The 23658-nt window shown below is 40.0% G+C and overlaps 1 protein-coding gene across 5 annotated transcripts in view; it reads left to right on the forward strand.

Annotated features, from left to right (window-relative positions):
- The window catches only part of asxl2 (ASXL transcriptional regulator 2), a 192308-nt gene that overhangs the window by 92068 nt on the left and 76582 nt on the right, over positions 1-23658 (forward strand). For 4 of the 5 annotated variants that reach the window (XM_059981712.1, XM_059981713.1, XM_059981714.1 and 1 more), the window contains 2 exons: positions 8121-8229; positions 12573-12684. The exons of the other annotated variant lie outside the window; for it this stretch is intronic. In XM_059981712.1, the coding sequence (XP_059837695.1) occupies positions 8121-8229; positions 12573-12684 (221 nt within the window). The remainder of the gene's footprint in view (positions 1-8120; positions 8230-12572; positions 12685-23658) is intronic. 5 annotated transcript variants of the gene reach the window in all.

Genomic DNA, 23658 nt, shown 5'->3' on the forward strand with positions numbered 1-23658 from the left:
GGCCCTGATCCTGCTGCCTTGATTTGGATCATACATGCCACACTGTAACTGTCTTGGACCTTGGAGAATTCAGTTCACGCTACAAAAATACCAGGTTGTACAGGTGGTTCAAAAGCTCAACTCCAAAAGGGAATTTACAGGCTATTGATGGCAGTGATCTTATTGGAGAAGAATTCTGATAAGTACAGTAATTTTTTTTGTTTGCTATCTACAAGCCATCGCTGTACTTCACCAGCACCATCTGAAACAGAGATTGGGTGAGAGATTGAAAGAGGAAAAAGAAGAAATGTTGAAGCATAAAGGAAAGTAAGACTGAGGGTGCAAATCTTTAAACTTGCTTCAAAACCCAGGCTTCTGTACCGCCCCCCCCCCCCCCCCCCGTAACAGGAATCTTGTCCGGAGATCACAGCCATGTGGATCAGTATTAACATCTCCTCCTCATATGCACAGTGAAGACCTTGTCTTACATAGCACATGCACACATTTTCCAGCATCTGCAGATTTTCTCCTGGTTGTGTTCTAATACTGTTCAAATTATTACTCAGCGCACTGAGGTACTACAGTGATAAACGGTAACAAAATGGGATGGAAGCACAACAGCGACAGAGAAAGTGAAGTGCAAAGAGACAGGTGCAAGATCATAATGAGGGATTTTGTGTGTCACAATCTCACACTCAACATGAGTGTGACCAAGGATGGGGAAGTTGGGAGAACACAGACCAGCCTTCATCAAGTAGAAAGGGTGAGCAGCTTCAAGTTCACAGGTGTCGACATTTCAGAGGATCTGTACAGCACCCACCACATTAATGCAGTTGCAGAAAAGGCATGCCAATGGCTGTACTTCATTAGGAACTTCAGGAGCCTTAGTATCTTACCAAAGACTCTTGAATTTTTTTTACAGGTGTATGATGGATTGTATTCCAACCAGTTGCATCACCACCTACTATGGAAGCTCCAGTGTGAAGGATCCAGAGGGCTGAGGACTCGGCCAGCTCCATTACAGGCATAAGCCTCCCCACCCTTGAGTATATTTCCAAGAGGCAGCATTCATTATTCAGAACCCGCAACATCCAGGGCATCCCCTCTTCTCATTGCTACCATCGGGATTGGAAGTACAGGAAGACCCACACTCAACCTGTTGGGATTAGCTTCTTCCCCTCTCCATCACATTTCCTAATGGTCCACAGCACTCCCTTGCTATTCCTCTTTCATTGATTTGTTTGTAACTGATTTCTACGTTTTGCATTGTGTTACTGCTGCTGCAGAACAACAAATTTCACAGCTTATGTTAGTGGTAAACCCAATTCAGAGAAGAGGGAAAAGGAGTTAAAGCCAAAGTTAGGATGAGAACAACACAGTTGGGCGTATTGAATGCAGCTACAAATGATAATTACATTGGTTGTTTCAGATGAAATAAATAATATGCGAGTGACGTCAAAAGATGAGATTAGAAATGTTGCAGCTGTATATATAATATAAATCTATTAAATTACTTATCCTCTAAAGAAGATGAAACTGGTTCAGATAGATTCACTTGCAGCATTTTTTTTAAGATGAACCTGCTCAAAGGATTATAAAAGTAGTCCCTTTAAAGCTTAATAATTTGATTGCAATGCCAAAGCTGTGTTCCCTCTAATTTGTAATGAGCAGTGTACGCAAAGATCTTGTGCTGTGCAATTTTTTGCCCAGTGACAACAACGTATGCACACTGAATTTTTAAGTGGAAGTAAACCTGAAGCTGTTGTAAGGGTAATAAACTACCAAGTCCAGTTTGTTCACTCGCTCTCCGTATCATACTGCCAGGCTTGTGTATCTAGACAGCTAGGATGCAATATTCATGGTCCACTCTGACCTACAGAGGCCTTAGAAAAGGAAATACAATAATACATATCAATGAGGTTTTTTTTTCCTCTTATGCCATATGACAATACACTCAAGTAACACCAGTTTCTGTATTGTACATAAATATTTCTCGTAGCTGCATGTTCCTGACCTCATGAGCTTTCAGTGTAGCAGTTCCTCCTGTTTCATTAAGCCATTACCTTTTAAATGAACAAGCAGTTCTTTAGTGCTTTGTGGCTTTTGCTTCTTTGGAATTTGACATAGTGAATCAGAATCGGGTTTATTATCACCGGCATGTGACGTGGAATTTGTAAACTTAACAGCAGCAGTTCAATACAATACATAATTTAAAAAAAGAGAGAGAGAAATAAATAAATAAATCTTATTCCGTATACTTTATACAGTATATGTATATTGAATTGATTAAAAATCGTGCAAAAAACAGAAATACTGTATTTTTTTTTACAAAGTCCAAGAGTTCAATGTCCATTTCAGAATCGGATGGCAGAGGGGAAGAAGCTGTTCCTGAATCACAGAGCGTGTCTTCAGGTTTCTGTACCTCCGACCCGATGGTAACAGTAAGAAAAGGGCATGCCCCGGGTGCTAGAGGTCTTTACTCGTGGACGCTGCCTTCTGAGACACCAGTCCTTGAAGATGTCCTGGATACTTTGTAGGCTAGTACCCAAGATGAAGCTGACTAAATTTACAGCCCTCTGCAGCTTCTTTCGGTCCTGTGCAGTAATTCCACCGCCTCCCCCCCCCCCCCCCCCCACCATATCAGACAGTGATGCAGCCTGTAAGAATGCTCTCCACGGTGCATCTATAGAAGTTATTGTGTATATTTGTTGACATACCAAATCTCTTCAAACTCCTAATAAAGTATAGCCGCTGTCTTGCCTTTATAACTAAGTCATTATGTTGGGACCAGGTTAGACCCTCAGAGATCTTGACACCCAGGAACTTGAAACTGTGCTCCCTCCCTCCCTCTGTCCCTCTCTCTCTCTCCCTCCCTCCTTCTGATTACTCTGTGAGGATTGGTATGTGTTCCTTCGCCTTACCTTTCCTTTCCTGAAGTCCGCAATCAGTTGTTTCGTCTTACTGACACTGAGTGCCAGGTTGTTGCTGCAGCACCATTCCACTAGTTAGAATATCTCACTCCTGTATGCCCTCTCGTCACCACCTGAGATTCTACCAACAATGATTGTATCGTTAGCAAATTTATAGATGGTATTTGAGCTAGACCAGGGGTGGGCAAACTTTTTGACTTGTGGGCCACAAAGGGTTCTAAAATTTGACAGGGGGGCCGGACCAGGAGCAGATGGACGGAGTGTTTTGGTAATACACCTCATAAGAGAAAATAAAATATCATGGGATATGTAGAAAACATGTGCTTTAATTTCAATTGAAAATGAACAAATGCATTACAACAAAATATCTGTCTTTGAAGTCCCATGGTATTTAGCTATTTATTGAAATGACTTTTAAAACACTGAAAATTAAATGAATAAAATACAGCTTTGTTAATAGTAACAGTTATTATTTTAAAGCACTGAAAATTCTGTTATCCTTCAAGATATTATCATCATCACTCTCCTCCTAACTGTCTTTATTTCAAAAATGGTAGGAGATGCAGGTCTACTTGTCCTGCTCCTTCTTATTCAATTGTCCCCTGTGCCAAAACTCAACAACGACCAGCACAAAGACAGAACAGTGACAGCGCGCCAGTATGCGGAGCGCGTTATTTGATCTGGAGCGCATTTTTTATTTTGAGAACGTACGTGCACCTGCGCACTACTCATGTCTATCACTTAACAGAAATGACATGTAACATGTAAGGCTTATTGAAAAAAATATTTTCAAATGCATTTTTTACATAACACAACGAAGAAACTTATTTTTAATTTCAGTGGGAACAGTGTTGTTGGTCTCCCTTTTTAACCAGCACATCAAAGTCTGGATTTAGTTTTGTTGTGGCGGTTCTCAGGATGAATCTGAGGTGTTGGTCAGTTAACTTGGATCTGTGGCTGGCTTTGTTGATGTTCATGACGCTGAACGCCTGTTTCCACAAATAGGTCGAGCCGAACAAAGAGTAAAGCGCAAATGTGGAGTAATACGCTGCACCTCAACAAAGGTCAATGTATATAGAGTGCGTCATCTATTGGGAAAATGCCAGAATTGCGGGGAAAAAACGTTAACAAGGTTTATTAATATAATTTCATCAAGTTCTGCGGGCCGGATTAAAAAGCTTAATGGGCAAGCAGTAGTTTGCCCATGCCTGCATTAGAGCATGTGTGGAGTTGAGACAAGTTATAGACGAGATGTATTGCTATCTTCAGGAAAGCAAGGATAAAGGATGGCTTGTTTAAGTGGCAGAGGATAGAGAACGGAGTTCCATTTGTATTACCACAGAACCTCTATTGTTCACTATTCATAGTGACGATTTAGACTGCGGCTAAAAATGTAATCTCTAAAATTACAATGACATAAAATTGGAAGTAGAAGGTTTAGGGTAATTGTCAGTGCTGAGGAAGGCCGTCATATGTTAAAGGGAGACATTAATAAATTGAAGATTGGGCATACAACTGGCAAATTAAATTCAATGACCTGCCAAGCATTGTGCATTTATAAATAAAATGCAGAGATCTCATATTACTTGGGAATTAAGAAATTCACTTAAGAAGATGAACAAAGGACTCTTGAAGTGCAACACAATAGCTGTGCAGATTATTAGGGCAGCAAGAGAAAATGCAAGCCAAACACCTGGAATTATTCCAAAAGAGTACAGTAGTGTGCCAGACCTACACCAAGCTTATGTGTTACCAGTGCTGTGCCCACTTCTGTATAAAAATACAAGATAAGGAGGTACTGGAAAGGTGTAAAATTAACAGGGATGATGACAGAGGTGTGAGGGAAAGGGGAACAGTTTACGTCAAACATAGAACGTTGCAGGCATTTCAGCCCGGGATGTTATGCCAACCTTTTCACCCATCCTCATATCAATCTAACCTTTCCCTCCAACACAATCCTCCATTTTTTTTTTGTCCACTGCCAATCTAAGAGTTTCCATGTCCGTAAATGTATTTGCCTCTACCATCACCCTTGACAGGCCATTACACATATGCACTACTCTTTTTTTTTTGACGACCACCCCCCCCCCCCATACTTTCTTCTGTTCTTATTAAAATTATGCCCCTCATAAGCAATTTCCGCCTTGGAAAAATGGTCTCCAGCCGTCCACACAATTTATGCCTCTTGTCATCTTGTTCACCTCTACAAGTCACTTCTCTTCCTTCTTTCCTACAAAGATAAAAGCCCTAGCTTGCTTAACCTGTGCTTATAAATCACGCTCTCCAATCCAGGCAGCACCCTGATATATCTTCTTTACACCCTCCCTGTAGCTTCGACATTCATCCTATAATGAGGGGATCAGAACTGAAGTCAATATTCCAAATGCAGTCTAACCAAGGTTCTGTAGAGCTGTAACATTACGTAGCAGCCCTCCAGCTCGATCCCCCAACGAATGAAGCCCAACACACCATAGGCCTTCTTAATAACCCTGTCAACTTGCTCAGCAACTTTGAGGGATCTATGGATCTGGACCCCAAGGACCCTCTGTTCCTCCAAACTGCTAAATATCCAGCCGTTAACCCTGTATTCTGCTTTCAGATTTAGCTTTTCAAAGTGAAGTGCTTCAATCTTTTCTGGTTGGACTCCATTTCCCACTTCTCAGCCCAGTTTTGTATCTTTTATGGTCCTTATTCTTTTGAAAAGAGGAGGATGAAGATTCATGTAACAGGTCTCTTAAAGGGGTGAAGAAAGATATTTTCACTTGTTGTGACCATCAATGTAAGATGGCATGTAAAGATCAGAGAGTAACTGAAGAAGAAATCTTTCCCCAGAATATTGGACTAAAGTCTTACTTACTGAAAGAATATCTCAACAAGCAAGCAAAGGAGAAGATTATTATTGGTGTGGAGGCTGCAAGAGCATTTGCATTCACATCTAGTCATTGGGCTGAATCGCCTTCCATTTTTCTTTGTTTTTAAGAAACAGTTAAAGATCAAGAAGAAAACTGAATTTGCTGTCAAGTATGGACGCAGATAAGCTATAACTGGGTCACTTAAGACCCCATTCCTGCAAGCAGCATCTGGGAAATGATGGTGTGACATCCAGTTGAAGAGCTGTCCAAAAATCGAAGAGGCAATTAAAAGGTGGTAGAGTAAAAAGTGGAGAGGAAAATTATAAAAGTAGAAAGTGCTGGAAGTACAATCCAGGTTGCCAGCAATTAACGTCAAAAGATAGTATTTCAATATAACCTAGCAGCATAACATGAAAACATCATAGTTTATCTGCTGATTATTCTTCCCCTGTATTAAAAGAGAATGGAAAAAATTTGACTGCAGACTGTGCCAACATGACTAATTGTATTCCATTTTTTTAAGGTCGACCCATTGAATAACAAAGTACAGCTAAAAGCAAAAGCCAAACACACCCAACAGGATGTTGTACTGCGAACAAAAGTTGACTGTATATTGATTTAGAAACTCACGGTCGCCATAACCTACATAGTTGCTTTTGAGGTGTAAAACAAAACTTGGTAGAATATTCTGTATGGATAGCACCTGTAGAGAGAGAACAGCAGAGCCACTGTTCCTGGCTGATAATTTTTAATTAGAACAGCCACACTTTTTGTCTTATTTCAGATTTGTACCTGACATATTTAGCTTGTTATTAAATATGCTCAGCTTCTTTATCGGCACAGATACATTGGCTGACCAGTCCAATACAACAGTCTCCAAAAACAAACACAAAATAAAGAGAAAATGGTAGAAATCGGAAATGAAATAGAAAATTCTGCAAGCATACAGCATTTCCATGAAGGCATGAATATAGATGCATTGTTAGTCATCTTGTAAACCTATTATTAGAATTGAAACAAATTCATTGAATTCTTTAATAGTAATGAACCAATCAAAAGGGAGATGAAAATTTTGCTAAGTTTGTTCCTGCCAGACCACTTTTGTATCTAGAAGCTCCTTCACGATCATAGACTCTGGCAACTGTCCAGAAAATGTTCTAATATTGTCCTGAATGATGCAAGAGAGCAACTTGCAATTAATGTAATTAAGTACAACAGATGTGATCAGTCAGAAACAGATATCAAATCATTGAAGATGTTAGGATGAGTGAGCATAACGTGATCAAGAAGGTTATTTTTTTAAGTTGCTGGCTACCTTTATTTACCACTGAGAACACAGCAAAGTATTTCAGGTTGTTTCACAGGTATGTTATTTAGCAGGTTTTAAGAAGAGGAGACGGAGGAAGGATCCCAAAATTAAAGAGGGAATTCCAAAGCTAGAGGACAACTTTCAATGAGTGATTGTAGGACAGGAATGCACAAAAGAAGTCAGCAGAATGAAGAATTTCTATATGAAGTTTGTTACTTTTGTGTGTTGAAAGAGGCAGAAGAGGCAAGGCTGTGAAAGAGTTCCACCAGAAAGAAAATGATTGTAAAGGGAAGATAATAGCTTTTGATGGAAATTGACCAGGAAAAGATGAGTCAGCTGGTAACCAAGTTTGGAATGATTGTTACAGCAATATACTGGTCTAACACAAGGAACCTTGTGTTGGAGCCTCGCATTTCCAACAGGAAACACTTATTAGACCCAACAAATATGCCTCCATAGATATCAGCAGCAGCACTGTGAATGTTGGAGATTAACTCACTAACAAAGTCTTGAATGCAAAACATGGATCCTTGTTGTATTCAATTTGCAGAAAAGTTACTAATGGATTTGGTGTAAATTAATTAAGCCAGTTAATGCATTGGATATAACCTAAGGAGGATCATTCCATTCAGTGAAAATTTTTATGGCAGATTCTCTTTAACTGAACTCTCCAGAACTTAGGTTCTGATTGAGATATTAAAGCCATTTTGATACAGTATCGTCACATGTTTTCCTTCTGCTGGAATCAAAAAGAAACTGGCAGGACTTCAAACAATTCTCCAAACTTATAAAGATGAATTTTCATTGGTTGCACCCTTCAAGGCAATGTACATTTCTAACTGTGCTCTGATTATACAGAAGATTTTAATAACGTTGTTAAGAAAAATAGTCAGGTTCTGGCTGAAGAACAAGTCATTAAAGTAGCATTGGCACCTTGTTGAAATTTAGTTTTTGAAACGCTTCAAAGTAGTTTAGTAATAAAATCTTGACTAATAAATGGTCTGTGTATCTTTAATCAAGCGTTGATTGATGTTTCTATTTTTTTCCCAGTGGCACCTCTCCATTGGCTTGCTTGAATGCTATGCTTCACACTAATTCTAGAGGAGAAGAAGGTATTTTCTATAAAGTACCTGGTCGCATGGGAGTCTATACCCTAAAGGTGAGTGCTGTTTAGAAAAATGACTCCTTTCTTCAGAGATGAATCGATTGTTTCTAATCTACCGTAAAACTAGTTTATCTGTTTGATTGCATTTATTGGTGATTAATGGTAAAGCAAGAGAGTCAAGCACTTTTACATTGAGCAGTCTCTGGTCTGATGTAGTATCATTGAGAATAAACTTGCTTAAATCTACGCCAATATTATCTTTGTTCATTGTAAGAAGAACAACCCTTTGTCATCAGCACAATTCTTCAGTTTCTTGCAACCTTTTGATTATGAGGAGTAGTCCAGGTTTGGAAGTGTTTTTGTGTTGGGCATTCTAACCGTCCAGGAATTAGTTGAAACACCTCTCAGAATTTATAACAGTCGTGTGTGACTGTGCCTCTGCACCATCAAGGATGTCTTCAAAAGGCGATACCTCAAAAAAGCAACATCCATCTTTAAGCCCCCACTACCCAGGAATCACCCTATTATTATTACCATCAGATTTCTGAATGGTTCATGAATGCTGCCTCACTATTTTCCCTCTTTTTGCACAACTTCTTTATATATTTCTGATTTTGGCATAATTTTTTATGTATTGCACCATACTGCTGCTGCAAAACAACAAATTTCATGAAATATGCCAGTAATAATAAAGCTGAATCTGATCCTGAAATGGAAGGAAGGGCCAAGATATGTAAGATTTATGAGCGGCATGTGAAACTTATAAAGTTACTCCTGAATAATGTGAAACGACAATTTCATTCACTGGATGAGCACAAATTGTCAATGGTTTTGATTTACAAACAAGAGAAAATCTGCAGATGCTGGAAATCTAAGCAACACACACAAAATGCTGAAGGAACTCAGCAGGCCAGGCAGCATCGATGGTTTTTATTTGCATGTTATCCCTCTTTAACACTAATAATACTGAAACATCAATTTCACTAAAACAGCATTAAAATTTTCCATTGCGAATGAAGTTGGTGCCCATGTTCTGCCGCCTTATATGTGACATTTGACAGCACTGTGGAATGCAGGTCATTCTGACATTAGATTCAAGGCTAAGTGACATCTACCACAACTTATGAGTGGCACAAGACTGAGAACAGGGGACTTGACATCAGAAACTTTGCTCTGCATTAAGTTTGTCCTGTGTCACTGTACTTGCAATGATTAATGTGGGAAATCAAATAGCAACTTGAAAACAATACGGAGCTGTGCTGCAGAATAATTGATGAAATGTGATGAAAAGTGATGAAATGTGCATTGTATTATACTGCATCCACGCTATCAGATATGGTGAGATGGCTCAACCACAAGTGTATTTTTATTTGTTTAAATACATCTGAATTTTCTATTTAAATTCATATTTGAACATTATCCAATTATTTTGACAGCCTTGGTTATTGATCCTTGACTGATAGTAATTGGAGACTAGTCAACAATATGTACATAAATGAATAGACAAAAATGAAAAGCAGCTGAGAACAATTTAATCTATTCTCAAGTTCATAAATGGAACTGATTATTAACCAAATATATACAGAGATATGGTCTCTGAACAGGTAACATTTGACTAGTGTCTGTGCAATAATGGAAAATTCTGAAAAGTTAGTCATTTTTACTTCGACACGAGGTACTGCAGATGTTGGAAATCTGGAGCAAGGCACACAGTGTGCTGGAGGAGCTCAGAAGGTCAGACAGAATGTATAGAAGGGGATTGTTACGAACCCCGTAACTGGGTCACTTACCAGCAAAGATAGAGAGGACCGTTGAAGTCTGATGGTACTATTTTTAAAAGTCTTTATTTGTACAGGGACACAAAAATAAGATTAAACAGACATTCAGATAAAATACGTCATCAATACTCAATCTAAAAATGCGGGTATAATAATAATCATCAATTAAGCAATAGCTCTGTCGTTTGTCTAGGAGATATTGTATTGTCGGATGGAAAGATAAAAGTCACTGTCCTTTCATGCTGCAGCTATTTGGATTTAAGAGAGACGATTTTAAACTTGCCCGGGACTTTTATGAGGCCAATCCATTGCGTCGGGGGAGTGGGTTCCCCGTTGTTAGTTCCAAGTCATTTTCCGTGGTACCAGCCACCAACTCCCAGGCAAGGGAACCGAACGCACGTGGCTTCCTTCAAATGGCTTCCCGCTATTACGGGATCGCTAGCGTTTCTTCTGGTGCGTCTGAAAGGGGTTGTTCCCCCAGACCGTCTTTTATACTTTCTCACGGGGTCTCAGATGTCAGTCAGGTTGGGATGATGCAATCCCTCTCTCAACCAGCCCACTTTGCCCGAGGGCTTGCACGTAGCATAGTCCCCATTCCACAAACGTTGTCTCCAGGAGACAATGGCCAGGTCTCTCTCTCTCATTTCCTGGGTCCTCTGACCCAACCGAATAATGCTCTTGCGATTCTCACAAAGGAGGGGGCTCCCCCGCACCCTTCGGCCCCTCAGAGCTGTGGTGCATTCATAACAGGATAAAAAGTCGACATTTCAAGCTGAGACACTTCGTCAGTCATTCTTACTTGCTGTGGTGTTTAAGTCCACAATGGGCTTCTCTTTTTTTTCAGATTGACAAATCCTTAATTCAACTCTACTTTCATCAGTACTATAATGAGTCAGTTCTGTTGTCATGCCATCCAGGGTGAGTTTTCAGAATCTCCATTTATAGCTTGTGAGCTTAAACAAGACTTGTGCTGAGCTGGTTGTAGCAGAACAAAAGTCCCAAGGGATTTTGCTGATTGTAGTAGTCTATTGAGATAGATTTTCAGTAGGTGACCTGTGCGGTATTGGGTTGGAATGTGCTGACTTGCAGTTCGTAGGCCAGGGAAGAACTGCTAGTTCATTCCTGACTTCCTGAGTTGCTGCATCTTTTGGCAAGAAGGGTGAGAACAACCTGGAAGTCCAGTGCCGGTGCATTTGGATGTTATGCATCTTCCTTCCCTCTCGACTGCTGGACTCAACACTCCATCTGGAATTGAGCCTCCAAGCTGAAGGGCTGGATGCCACTTCATAATCACCCCCCCCCCCCCCCAATCATTGTGCCAGAGATGGCTGCTATACATATTGCATGACCCATTTGCTTGAAGGGAGTTGCTAACACTGATTGAAAAGTAGAGTGGAAATAAGTGGTTATGATTGATGCTTATGATCAGCTTCTTGCTCTTATATGTTCCAAGTGATCCCGAAACAAAATGTCATGCACCAGAACTCTGAAATAAAGAAATGTTAGAAATCCTGTCAGACGTCATCTGCAAAGGATAAACAGAGTGAACTGTTTGTCTCCATGAAGAAGATTCCTAAGGACATTAAGGCAAGCAAGACTCCCAACCCCCATCTTAACTGTGTTCTACAGGAGAACCATTGAGCGCATGCTGACAAGTCTCATCCCCATCTGATATGGGAGCTGCCAAATATTAGACCGGAATTCCCTGCGAAGGATTGTGAGAACAGCTGAGAGGATCATAGGGGTCTTCCTACCATCCATTGGGTATTCATCAGACGCACTGCGTACGTAGTGTTAATAAGGATCCCACCCATCCATCCAGCATCCTCATTGACTTTCTACCATCAGCTAGGAGACTGTAAGGAATAAAAACAAGAATGATCAGGATGGCAGTCTTCCCCCAGGCCATTTGGCTTCTGAACTCCCTGCTGCATTGTATTCAAAGAGTCTCTGGTTAATCTGTTCTGTACCTTCCAATATTTAAAGTTAATGCACTACAGTTTGTTATTTATGTGTGATTCATCTGTATATTTTACCCTTACCTTCATAAATTATCGTGTGTTATGTGCGTTACTGTGCTTTACACCCCGGTTCGGAGAAACATTGTCTCATTTCTGTGTACATTAAACAGTTGTATACATTATATACGTATATACTAAAATGACAATAGACTTGACTTGAAGATACTGTTGACCGCTGAGTACTTAGAATGTTTTCTGTTTTTTACAATGATTCATTTGAGTAATTTTATTACTTTAATTTACTGAATGATTTTTAAAACAGGTAGTTTTGGTTTCTTTTTTAAACGTCCAAGATGAGAGACATGTAGGAAGTGTTCAAAGGCTGTTGATAGCAGCAGATTGTTAGTAGACTGTGAGGGTACTCTGAAGATGAAGGCTTTGTCAATGCTCATTTACTGCTTCTCCTTTGGGTCAAGAGCTTCAGTGAGGCCCCGAGGATGATTAATCCTCAATTATGCAAAAAAGTGCAACTGCAGGAAAGTTTTGTTGGGGGTTGGGGTTGTGAGTGTGCACTGTGAGCTGGATCAAGCAATGTCTACCCATTGTAATGACAGGACTTTAGAATGCAGTAACATTGCTTTTCCTTTTTGCTGCACAGAAGGATGTCTCAGATGAAATGAAGGATCTATCCGAGATGTGGGAAGACAGCAGTGATGGCCAATCGGACTCGCAGAGCATAGAGAGCAACGAGAAAAAGGAAAAGAAAAAAAGTAGGTGAAATTTAGAAGAAAAGATCATTTTGTGGCCTCCACACATGTTTAGTTCCCCTTCTTGATCTGGTCAGAGTTGTTTAGTTAGGACTGAGCTGCAGTAATTTGGATCCCGTTTTATCCCAGCTAAAAATATGCTTAGATTTTCACAGCAGGCAACTGTCAATTCAATCTAGGGTACAGGCATATTGTGCATCTTCAGCCAACCAGAGGAAATGATAGTGTTCATATTTGATGCTCACACGCCAAGTAATATTGAAATTTTAGAACCCTCCATCCATTTCCCAATGGGAAAACCTACAAAGGGAATATACGAGTACTGGGCAAAACAATGGAGTGTGTACTACATTAATGGACAGCAATGATAAAGTCCATTATTGTCCCTCCCTGGGGACTTTAATGCTACAACGGTCTTTGTACATGGTTCAGTATGAAGCTTGACTCTAAAGAATGTATTTCTATTCGGCTCTTCCTTGCTCAGAAGTTCTCCAAGCACAGTGGTAATTCTATATTTTCTGTTGCAAATGTACTTTGACCTAAACATGAATGTATGCTTGCAATATTCTTTATACTGTATTTTATTAGCAATTATGTGGGTTAGCATTTCTGAGTCAGAATCTTGTATGAACTCAGCACAAAATTCATTACATACTTAATTGATTTCATTCCTGGCTGATAATTTTGTGTTTTCAAAACTTAATTATATGTTACAAAAGGAAAAATGGCTGGAAAGGGATAAATGGTGTCAGATTTTCCGATGCACCCAATTATTTGATCATTTTATAATTAATTTGGATTTCAGCTTATATTTTTGATAAAGGGTAGATGGCCCATCTTTGAGTTTTGGCCAGTTTTTAGTGGAAATAATCAATAACAGATCTATTTCAAAAATAACCATCTGCTTGGTGAACGACCATTAATATATCTGTGACATGCCCATTCGCTCGCTATGCACAGATGGTATATTTACAAGTTATTTACCAGAGGAACACTTGCATGTTCGTATGAGAATCATTAGAATTTTTGGCTGTGCTGATCTATTGAGTAACCTAATTAAATTTGTAGTTGACAAATTAGTTAAATAGTGAAAAATCATTGCACTAAGGTGACACAATGGACAGAGTCAAATAGATGCATTTCATTCAAAACTTATTCCGCAAAGGATTGGTGGTTGGCAAAATTGAGATAATTGATAGTCATGGAAACATTTTTAGTACTTGCATTTTCCTGCCACACAAGATGAAACTTGTTTATAATTAGCATTGAGCCTTTATTTAAATTTCCTTTTTTCTACACCTGTTATAATATCTGAGACAAAAATAATTGAATATGTAACCTTTTATTAATGAGCCATCCGTAGGTTCAGTGCTTTGAGTCCATATTCAGTACTTTGTGGCGTATATTTTAAAGTATGCAAACTGGTGATAGGAGTCCATATCAGCTAAGAGAAAAATCCAAATTTAGACAGTGGATAGTTTTCAAGCACTTCTGATGTGCAGGTCTTAAAATAACTTCAGTTCGCAATTGTGTTGCACCATGAAAGTAACTCGATTTCATGTGCTTTGCAGGACATAATATTGAGCCATTTGTGATATCAAGTCAAGTCACTTTTTATTGTCATTTCGACCATAACTGCTGGTACAGCACATAGTAAAAATGAGACAACGTTTTTCAGGACCATGGTGTTACATGACACAGTACATAAACTAGACTACACTATGTGAAGAAAACAACAACAACACAGAGAAAGCTACACTAGACTACAGACCGACACAGGACTGCATAAAGTGCACAAAAACAGTGCAGGCATTACAATAAATAATAAACAGGACATTAGAGCAAGGTGTCAGTCCAGGCTTCGGGTATTGAGGAGTCTGATAGCTTTGGGGAAGAAACTGTTACATAGTCTGGCCATGAGAGCCCGAATGCTTCGGAGCCTTTTCCCAGACGGCAGGAGGGAGAAGAGATTGTTTGAGGGGTGCATGGGGTCCTTCATATTGCGGTTTCCTTTGTGGATGCAGCATGTAGTGTAAATGTCCGTGTTGGCAGGAAGAGAGACCCCGATGATCTTCTCAGCTGACCTCACTATCCGCTGCAGGGTCTTGCGATCCGAGATGGTGCAATTTCCTAACCAGGCAGTGATGCAGCTGTTCAGGATGCTCTATATTGTATGTGTGTTATAGTAGTTGTATTTTAAGGGGCAAAGTTGTGGAGTAAATTATGAAGGTGATTCCAGAGTTTAGAGCCTTGGTTAAGGATTGTCCTTGTGGGATGAATAAGTTAAATAAGTTAAAGCTTTGGGTTATGAATTTACATAAAAAGAACAAAAACATGTCTGAGATATTCAAAGTTAAATATTGATCAGTTGGGAACTAATAAAAGAAACAGAGCGGGCAATTTTTGGATAGTGATGTACTGAAATTTGTAGCAAGATGAAAGGCAAATTGATCTGTTTCATGGTGAAAATAAATATTGGTCAGAATGTTCTTTGCAGCAGAGATGTTTAATACTAAGGGACATATAATTAGCCGAAGGAATAAAGTTTTCAAAGTAATCTGAGGAAGTACATTTTCATCCAGAGTCTGGTTGAAAGTATCTCGATGAGCTTCTGATGTGTCAACTGTAAGAAGGCAAGAGGCCAAGGGCTGGTAAGTGGAATTAGCATAGATAGGAACTTGTTGGTCAGTATCTAGAGGCCTGATTCTGTCCTGTCCTGTTTTGTGATATTTATTCTTTGCTTTCTAAAAGCAATCCATTCATGCTTTATGTATACTTGAAAGAAGTGCTGCAGAAATTGAAATAACTGGCAAAATATTTTGTCTCATCCAAGGTGGCACCCAGTGCTGATGTACAAGTGAAAAATTCTGTGCTGCACTCTCTGGAGTGGAATATGACTCCTTCTCCTTGTCAGCAGAAGGATAGACACCAGTATAGATCCACAGCTTCCAATCAAAGTTCAAAGTAAATTTGTAATCGAACTAGATGTATGTCACCATGTACAATCCTGCGAGCAAAGTGAATAAATCCAATAACCATAATAGAATCAAAGAAAGACTGAACCAATAGGCCAGACAACCAGTGTACAAAAGACAACAAACTGTACAAGTACTGAAAGAAAGGAAAACAAATAATAATAGAAAATAAGTAAGCAATAAATATCGAGAACATGAGATAAAGAGTCCTTAACCGTGAGTTCATAAGTTGTGGCAATGATTCCATGATGGGGCAAGTGAAGTGATCCCCTCTGGTTCAAGAGCCTGATGGTTGGGGGCTGTTCCTGAACCTGGTGGTGTGAGTCCCGAGGTTCCTGTACCACCTTCGTGATGACAGCAGCAAGAAGAAACCATGTGGTGGGGGTCCCCGATGATGGATGCTGCTTTCCTGTGATAACGCTCCATGTAGATGTGCTCAGTGGTAGGGAGTGCTTTACCCATGATGGGCTGGCTATATCCACTACATTTTGTGGGATTTTCCATTCGAAGGCATTGGTGATTCAGTATCAGGCTATGATGCAGCCAGTCACATCTCATCTCCATCACATCTATAAAAGTCTGTCAAAGTCATGCCAAATCTTTGCAAACTTCTAAGTAGAGGTGCTACCATGCTTTCTTCATAATTGCACTTGCAGGCTGAGCCCAGGACAGGACCTCTGAAATGATAAGACCGAGGAATTTAAAGTTGCTGATACTCGCCACCTTTGACTCCCCCGATGAAGACTGGCTCATGGGCCTCCTCTTTCCTTCTGAAGGCTTAAAAATAACTAAAAAGACCGCCTTCATTCCTGGCAGCTCCAATGAAAATGCTAATGCATGGAGAGAAATAAAAGAAAACAGTATCATTTGCCTGATTTGAAGAGTGATATGCATGAGTTCAACAATGATGTTTCAGATAGCCCTGCTCTCTGCAACTTCTGTTCTGTGGTGGGGCTACTGGCTGGTTAAGCAGTGAGGCAACATGTAGTGAGTGAGTTATTTAGCAGCTTATGAAACGTGGCCAAGCTCAGGGAGTGATCATCATTGAGTGGAATAGAAATCTGTCCAAAATTAGTGATGGCATTAAATGTGGGTTGCTTGTGCACACTTGCAAGAAAAAAGTAATTTTGTGTATTCTACAGCCCTTCAACAAAAATACTGTGGTGTGTGTTTTATGGTGCACTTTATTATCCAATTGGAACTGGATTAAAATATTTTAATTTTCTTTTTTATATGAGATCTTCCTGAATAGTGAAATAAGAAATCAGCTTTTAATAAAGTACTTTGAACCCTGGATTTCAGTAGTGGAAAGGCAGTTTTGCAAACTGTACTGTAAAAGAAAGTTATCAGTAAAGGAACAGCTTCAAAATGGTATTCTTCTGCAAAATCAGTGAAAGAAAGTTTGATTTGTTTTAAAAACAGGATCTCGTATTCAAAGGTAAGCTTGGATTACCACCCAGGCAGCTATTCAGCTGACGTCAGAAAATAGTTGCATGAAATTATTGCTGGAAGCAAGCAAGGACATGGAGGCTCAGTATTGATGAAGTAAACTTGCATGTTTATGCAACAGGTAAAGGTTAGTCAGTTGGTTGACCCTTCGACACAAAGCAGTGACATAAACCTGAAACAGAAATTCAAGAAAATTAGTCTTGTTTACTTAATTTTTGGAAGGAAGTGTATCATCCAAATTAATGGCTGTAAATTTCCTTGGAATGGCGATGACCATGGCCCAGGGTTTTGACCCTAAACATTGACAGTTCATTTCCTCCCACAGATGTTGCTTGACCTGCTGAGTTCCTCCAGCACATTGTTGCTCTTCAGTTAATGTCTTGAGTTTCCTATAGTTGGATTGGTCGTGCTGAAAAGATTGGTATACGGTTTCCATTTGGTTCAGGTTTACAATTTCGAAGCTGAAATCAAGTGGAAACATCTCAGCTGCTGCTTGCTGTCAAAACAGAAAGGTGATTCACTCTTGTGCTGTTTGTAAAGGCCAAGTGAAGATTGGAAACTTTGGTTGTGAGGTTCATTACCATCACTCTCACATGCAGTGTGTAACAATGCACGAGAGAAATGCTGCCAGTGTCATTGTGGATTCTCCATTGATGTGTAGCAAGTGCTTTCAATTCTCAACATGAAATGCAACCCAGTATGGTCTTTGCAGGTAGTTTGAAAAAGACATAACTCAAAGCAGTCAACACTCTTCCACCACAGGAGAGTATTATCACAGCTTGAATGAATATTGCAGTGGTGTGATGGGATGATGATCCCAGGAGCTCAGATGGACTTGTGCCTGCTTTGTTTTCCGAAGCATGAAGGGAAATTAAATGAAGACTTCTCTTCGTGTTCAAGGAATTTGAGTGTGCTCCCAAATACATCAGTGAGCAGCAGAGTTGAGGCAGACACCAACAGCCTTGAACCATCTTGAGGCTGATAAATCATGACCTTGATGGTTCTAATATTCAGAGTTGGCAAGGCACACATCAGTAGTATTTGATGTTGCAGAAAGCCATAGATCTCAGTATGTGTTCAGTGTTTGACCCATAAAATAGTAGAATTTCAGTTCTGTGAATGATCAAGTATTCGTATCTTCAGGTCTATAAGATTGAAAACCTGACTGCGGGCAAATATTATGTATTGGATTGCTATGTGGGTGAACTTCATACTTGAAAAGTGTCCAGGGAACAAAAATTGTCCAATAAAATTAGTAGATTTATTTTTTAGTAATATGAAAAACATATTAAAAATCCTGCATGGTTTCAACCCGAAACATTGGCAACTGATTTCCTCCCACAAATACTGCTTGAACCACCGAGTTCCTTCAGTAGATTTTATTTATTGCTTAAAAACTGTTGGTCAGCTAAAGCCTTATCTTGGAATTCTCTTGTGCATTGTTAGAGTGGAGAATCCACCTGCCTCAAGGAAGCTAATTCTTGCAGAAGCTGTGAAACTGGGTGGCAGCTTTCAAAGTTTGCGATCTGCCTGTCATTCAGTGATTTAGGAGCATTTGGCATGCTCTCAGCTTCTGTTGTAATGTGTAGTCACTTCTGACAGATGCATACCAAGCCAGCAGATGGAGATGGGGAAGTATGCTTTCTGCTCTCAGTAGGCTGGTAAAATTTTCTGCTTAGACATTAAGTAAATTTAACCCATTGAAACACAGTACTTGTCTACTTCAGTAAAATTGAATGCTTTCATTCATAAAAAAATCAAACCAAAGAATATGCATCTTAGATTAAAAATAAAAAGATGAGTAGTGGAAAGGTCTGGTGTTGTATACCCAGTCTGGCAGGAAGCTGTTTTGATTCCCTTAACAAACTAAGAGCTTAGTTTTACAAGGATATTAGAAATAAAAAACTTTTTAAATAACCTCATTTGTCAAAATCCTTCAGTAGTTTCTGCAACTACTATTGAATACATGTTTAAAATGAACACTTTGGAGACCTCTCAAAGAGACTGCTTCAAGCACCCTCTCCAACCAGAACTGAGCACCACAAGCAGGAAGGTGGCTGTGAACCACCCGCGGTAGCATGGCCCACAGCTCGCACAAAAGTAAAGGTTGCAATCATTTCTATCAGAGCTTCTTTTCTGGAACCAGTATGAGTCTACACCTAATAATAGGCGTTGATGCATTTTCATTGCAAAGTCTTCCTTTGGAATACATAAAAATTCAAATGTAAGAATTAACTCTGTGTTTGATTGGCAAATTTTTTGAAGTGCAAATTAAATCTGTCTGCTTGCATCCCAGTCTTGGATCAATTTTAGTTCCCTTTTAAGAAAGATTTGTTAAGTGTTGTCTGTCACAGCCTCCAGTCTTTCCAAAATCCTCAATGACCTATTTTATTTCCTCAATGAGGAATAAAAACTGTTCTCAGTCAAACCCTGGAGCCTCTTTATGTCAAAGTATACTATAATATCGATGTTTTTCAGATGAGAGAAGAGAGAGGATTTTGTATACATATATGGACATCGAAAGCCACTTGCAGAGTAATTATTTTGCAATTGAATAATTAATAAAGAGATCAGATTTGCTTTTTTATCATATATGTCGAAGTATGTGTCTTTGCATCAAATTAAATCGGTGAGGAATGTGTGGGGTAGCCTGCAAATGTCGCCAGGCGACCTGCTCCAACATAGCAAACCCCCAACTCACAAAGCTTAACCGTACACCTTTGGAATGTGGGAGGAAACCAGAGGACCTGGAAGGAACCCAGGCGGTCATAGGAGAATGTGCAAGCTCCTTAAAGACCGCAGCGGAAATAGAACCCCAAACTTACAGCTAGTGCTGTAAAATGTTACGCTGCCATGCCTTAGCGTACGTAAGTAGACTGTGACAGGTCTCCAAAGTGGTGTTCCACATGAATCTGTGTTGGGACCGATTCTTTTTATGTTATATGCTAAGACAATAAGACCATTAGTTAAACAAGCCATAATAGACCATTTGGCCCATTGCATCTGCTTCGTTATTTCATCGTGGCTGATCTAACTTTCTTCTCAGCCCCAATCTCCTGCCTTCTCCTCATATCTCTTCATGCCCTGACCCAGTGGTCTCCAACCACCAGGCCGCAAAGCACGTGCTACCGGGCCGCGAGGAAATGATATGATTTGTCAATATGAAATGATATGAGTCAGTTGCACCTTTCCTCATTCCCTGTCATGCCCACCGTTGAACTTAAACGCACGCGGGATCATTACCCACACAAGGTCATCAGTCGCCTAAATGCAGTGATACACTTGCACTAGGGATCACTGGTTGGTGTCAGGTAACCGGCCAGCTCGGGCGGCCGGTGAGAAGTGCCGATGGTACTGGCCTGGAGTGCGGACAGATGGGCGCCACCTCTAGACCTGTTTAGCACACCAAATATTCATGGGGAACCCGATGCTAAAATACTTGCAGAACACCTAATTTGGGCTCAGGGTTTCATTAGCAGCAGAGCAGCTACCTCGCTGCGATTTACTGAAAGTCATCCCTTGAGCCAAACTTTTGTCAACCGATAGATCCTGCCTACCTACAAGGGGGCGGGCACACGCCGTCACATTCCTCGCTTGGTTGGTCACTTTCTCCGAACTGCAACCACCGCTGCCCTGGTATGGGGACCTCCGGCCTTTACCTTGTCCTCTCACTGGTGTGTTGCAATGATTTTATATGTTCATGAGAGGAAAATATGCGCTGTGTGTTTAATATCCAAACGTTGCTTAAAATGTTCTGATGCTATTGACTTATAAGTGAGTTATAATTGACTTATTGCTATATTCTTGCGAAAATATACGCTGTGTGTTTAATATTAAATTTGTTAGATTAAACCCTTTTAGAAACGAAATTGAGTGTATTAGCCATTTTATAAGTGACTTATAGTTGACTTATCACCTATATTCCCACACCCACACCCCCATCCCCGGCTGGTCCACAAGAATATTGTCAGTATTAAACCGGTCCGTGGTGCATAAAAGGTTGGTGACCCCTGCCCTGACCAATCAAGAATCTGTCAACCTCTACCTTAAATATACAAAACGATTTGGCCTCCTGTGGCAAAGAATAGATGGAGTTGATGGCTTTGTTACAAAGTTTGCAGACGATACAAAGATAGGTGGAGGGACAGGTAGTTTTGAGGAAGTAGAGAGACTACAGAAGGACCTAGACAAATTAGGAGAATGGGCAAAAAAATGGCAGATGGAATACAGTGCAAGGAAGTGTATGGTTATGCACTTTGATAGAAGAAATGAAAGGGCTGACTATTTTCTAAATGGAGAAAAGATACAACAAATTGAGGTGCAAAGTGGGTTGGGAGTCCTTGTGCAGGATTTCTTCAAGATTAATTTCCAGGTTGAGTCTGTGGTGAAGAAGGCAGATGCGATGTTAGCATTCATTTCAGGAAGACCAGAGTATGAAAGCAAGGATGTAATGTTGAGACTTGTAAAGCACTGGTGAAGCCTCACTTGGAGTATTGTGAGCAGTTTTGGGCCCCTTATTTTAGAAAGGGTGTGCTGAAACTGGAGAGGGTTCAAAGGCAGTTCACAAAAATTATTCCAGGTTTGATCGACTTGTCATTTGAAGAGCTCTAGGCCTGTATTCACTGGAATTTAGAAGAATGAGGGGTGATCTAATTGAAACCCATCAAATGGTGAAAGGCCTTGATAGAGTGGATGTGAAGAGAATGTTTTCTTTGGTGGGAGAGTCGAAGACCAGAGGTCACAGCCTCAGAATAGAGGGGCATCCTTTTGGACTGGAGGTGAGGAGGAATTTCTTTAGCCAGGGAGTGGTGAATCTGTGGAATTCTTTGCCACAGGCAGCTGGGGAGGCAAAGTCTGTCAGCTTCGAAATTGGAAGCGTAAACCTAAACTGAGACAGGTTGATAGATTCTGAATTTATCAGGGCAGGAAGGGATATAGGGAGCAGGCAGGAGATTGGAGTTGAGACCAAAAATGGATCAGCCTTGATGAAATGGCAGAGCAGGCTCAATGGAACAAATGGCCTAATTCTGCTCCTGTGTCTTATGGAATCTGCAATCTCCTGACAACATTATCAAAATGAAACACTCTCAGGACTTGAAGGGTAAGTACTTTGGCACTGAAATCAGAGATAGCCTGCATTTCTTTGGCTCTATCCCTGAAGCTCATTTGCAAAGAATCTATTAACAGAGTGACATGTTTCCGTAGCTTAATGTATAGTTTGAACTTCCCATTTTCAAACTGTTGGGGAACCTTTTTATGAAAATTCATGGAGAATTCTTCTCTGAAGAATGTTACAACCATGAACCAAGGGTGAAGTTGGCTGTAGTGCTTCTGAGATTGCTGTCCCAGCAGGTGAAACCCTCGCCAGTGATTTGATACCCTTGGTTTACAGGATCTGCAAAGGGGTGGGAGTGTGGATTAGGGAAGTGTGTTCTATTCTGAAACTATTGCAGCACTTAACTTTGAATGGCCTGGCATGCTTCACGGTCATTCAGCGCATGGTCAAATTCTCAAGAACACTTTCAAAGCAGGGAGAGAAATAGCAAGGTTGGAATTTCAAAATAGATTACATAAACAAAAAATTCAGGAAACACTCAACTGGTCAAGCAGGATCTTTGCAAAGAGAACCACAGTTTGCGTTTGAAGACCTGCTGTGTGTTAACGAGTATTTTCTGATTTTTGATCAGATTTCCAGCACTAGGGTTGTTCTTCATAGACCATTTGAAATAGGTTTCTCGTTGCCTGAAGCTTTGGTTGTCACTTACAGATAACTGGGATGCGAGGTATGTAAGCTTTGAATTTTCTATGGCAGAATCTTGTAAATGGGAGGTTGCAGGGAACTTGAATTGCTTCTTGCTCTGACTTTTGTCTTAATATCCTGCCCGTTATGAAATGATGAAACTCTAAATGCAGCATTAAAGGAAGTTGGTTTTGTGGACGGCTGTAGTAAAAATACTGACTAATTTGAAATCAGTCAAGACAAAATCAAAAATAATATGCTATCACTTTAAGAAAGTAACTTCCTGCAGCTTCGAGTTGATTAAGTCTGAGTCACAGCTGTGGGTGACTGAAGATGGCTGTGACTGTTGAATGTGGTTACCGGGCAGCAAAATGTCATCAGAAACAACATGTGTGTGGTTTGAGAATGTAGAGAGAATGTGATGCTGCTTTGGCAAATAAGGGTGTCCTATATTTTTTCCATTATATTAGTTGATACACATGCATGACTGGTTTGAAATGCAAAGAGGTGGTCTGAAGGTCCATTGTTATATCCGGAATTTTAAATCCAAAAGGAAACAGCAACATTTAAACTTATAATATTTTGTTAGCTAGGTTCAATAATGATGATTTGGATTTTTTTTGCCTTAGAAAACAACTATTTGCAAATACAAGATCGAGTGATAGCCATAAATAAGAATAGCAGGGCATAATTGCCCTGCGAACCCTGCCTTAGCCCACCTCTTCCACTTTCCTATTCAGTATAGCAGACGTATTTCTGATACCATTTATCTCTGTTACAGTATAGCTGCCATAAGACATGGGAGCAGAATTA

This window comes from Hypanus sabinus, chromosome 10 (assembly GCF_030144855.1).
Source record: "Hypanus sabinus isolate sHypSab1 chromosome 10, sHypSab1.hap1, whole genome shotgun sequence".
In the NCBI taxonomy this organism is placed as follows: Eukaryota; Metazoa; Chordata; class Chondrichthyes; order Myliobatiformes; family Dasyatidae; genus Hypanus; species Hypanus sabinus.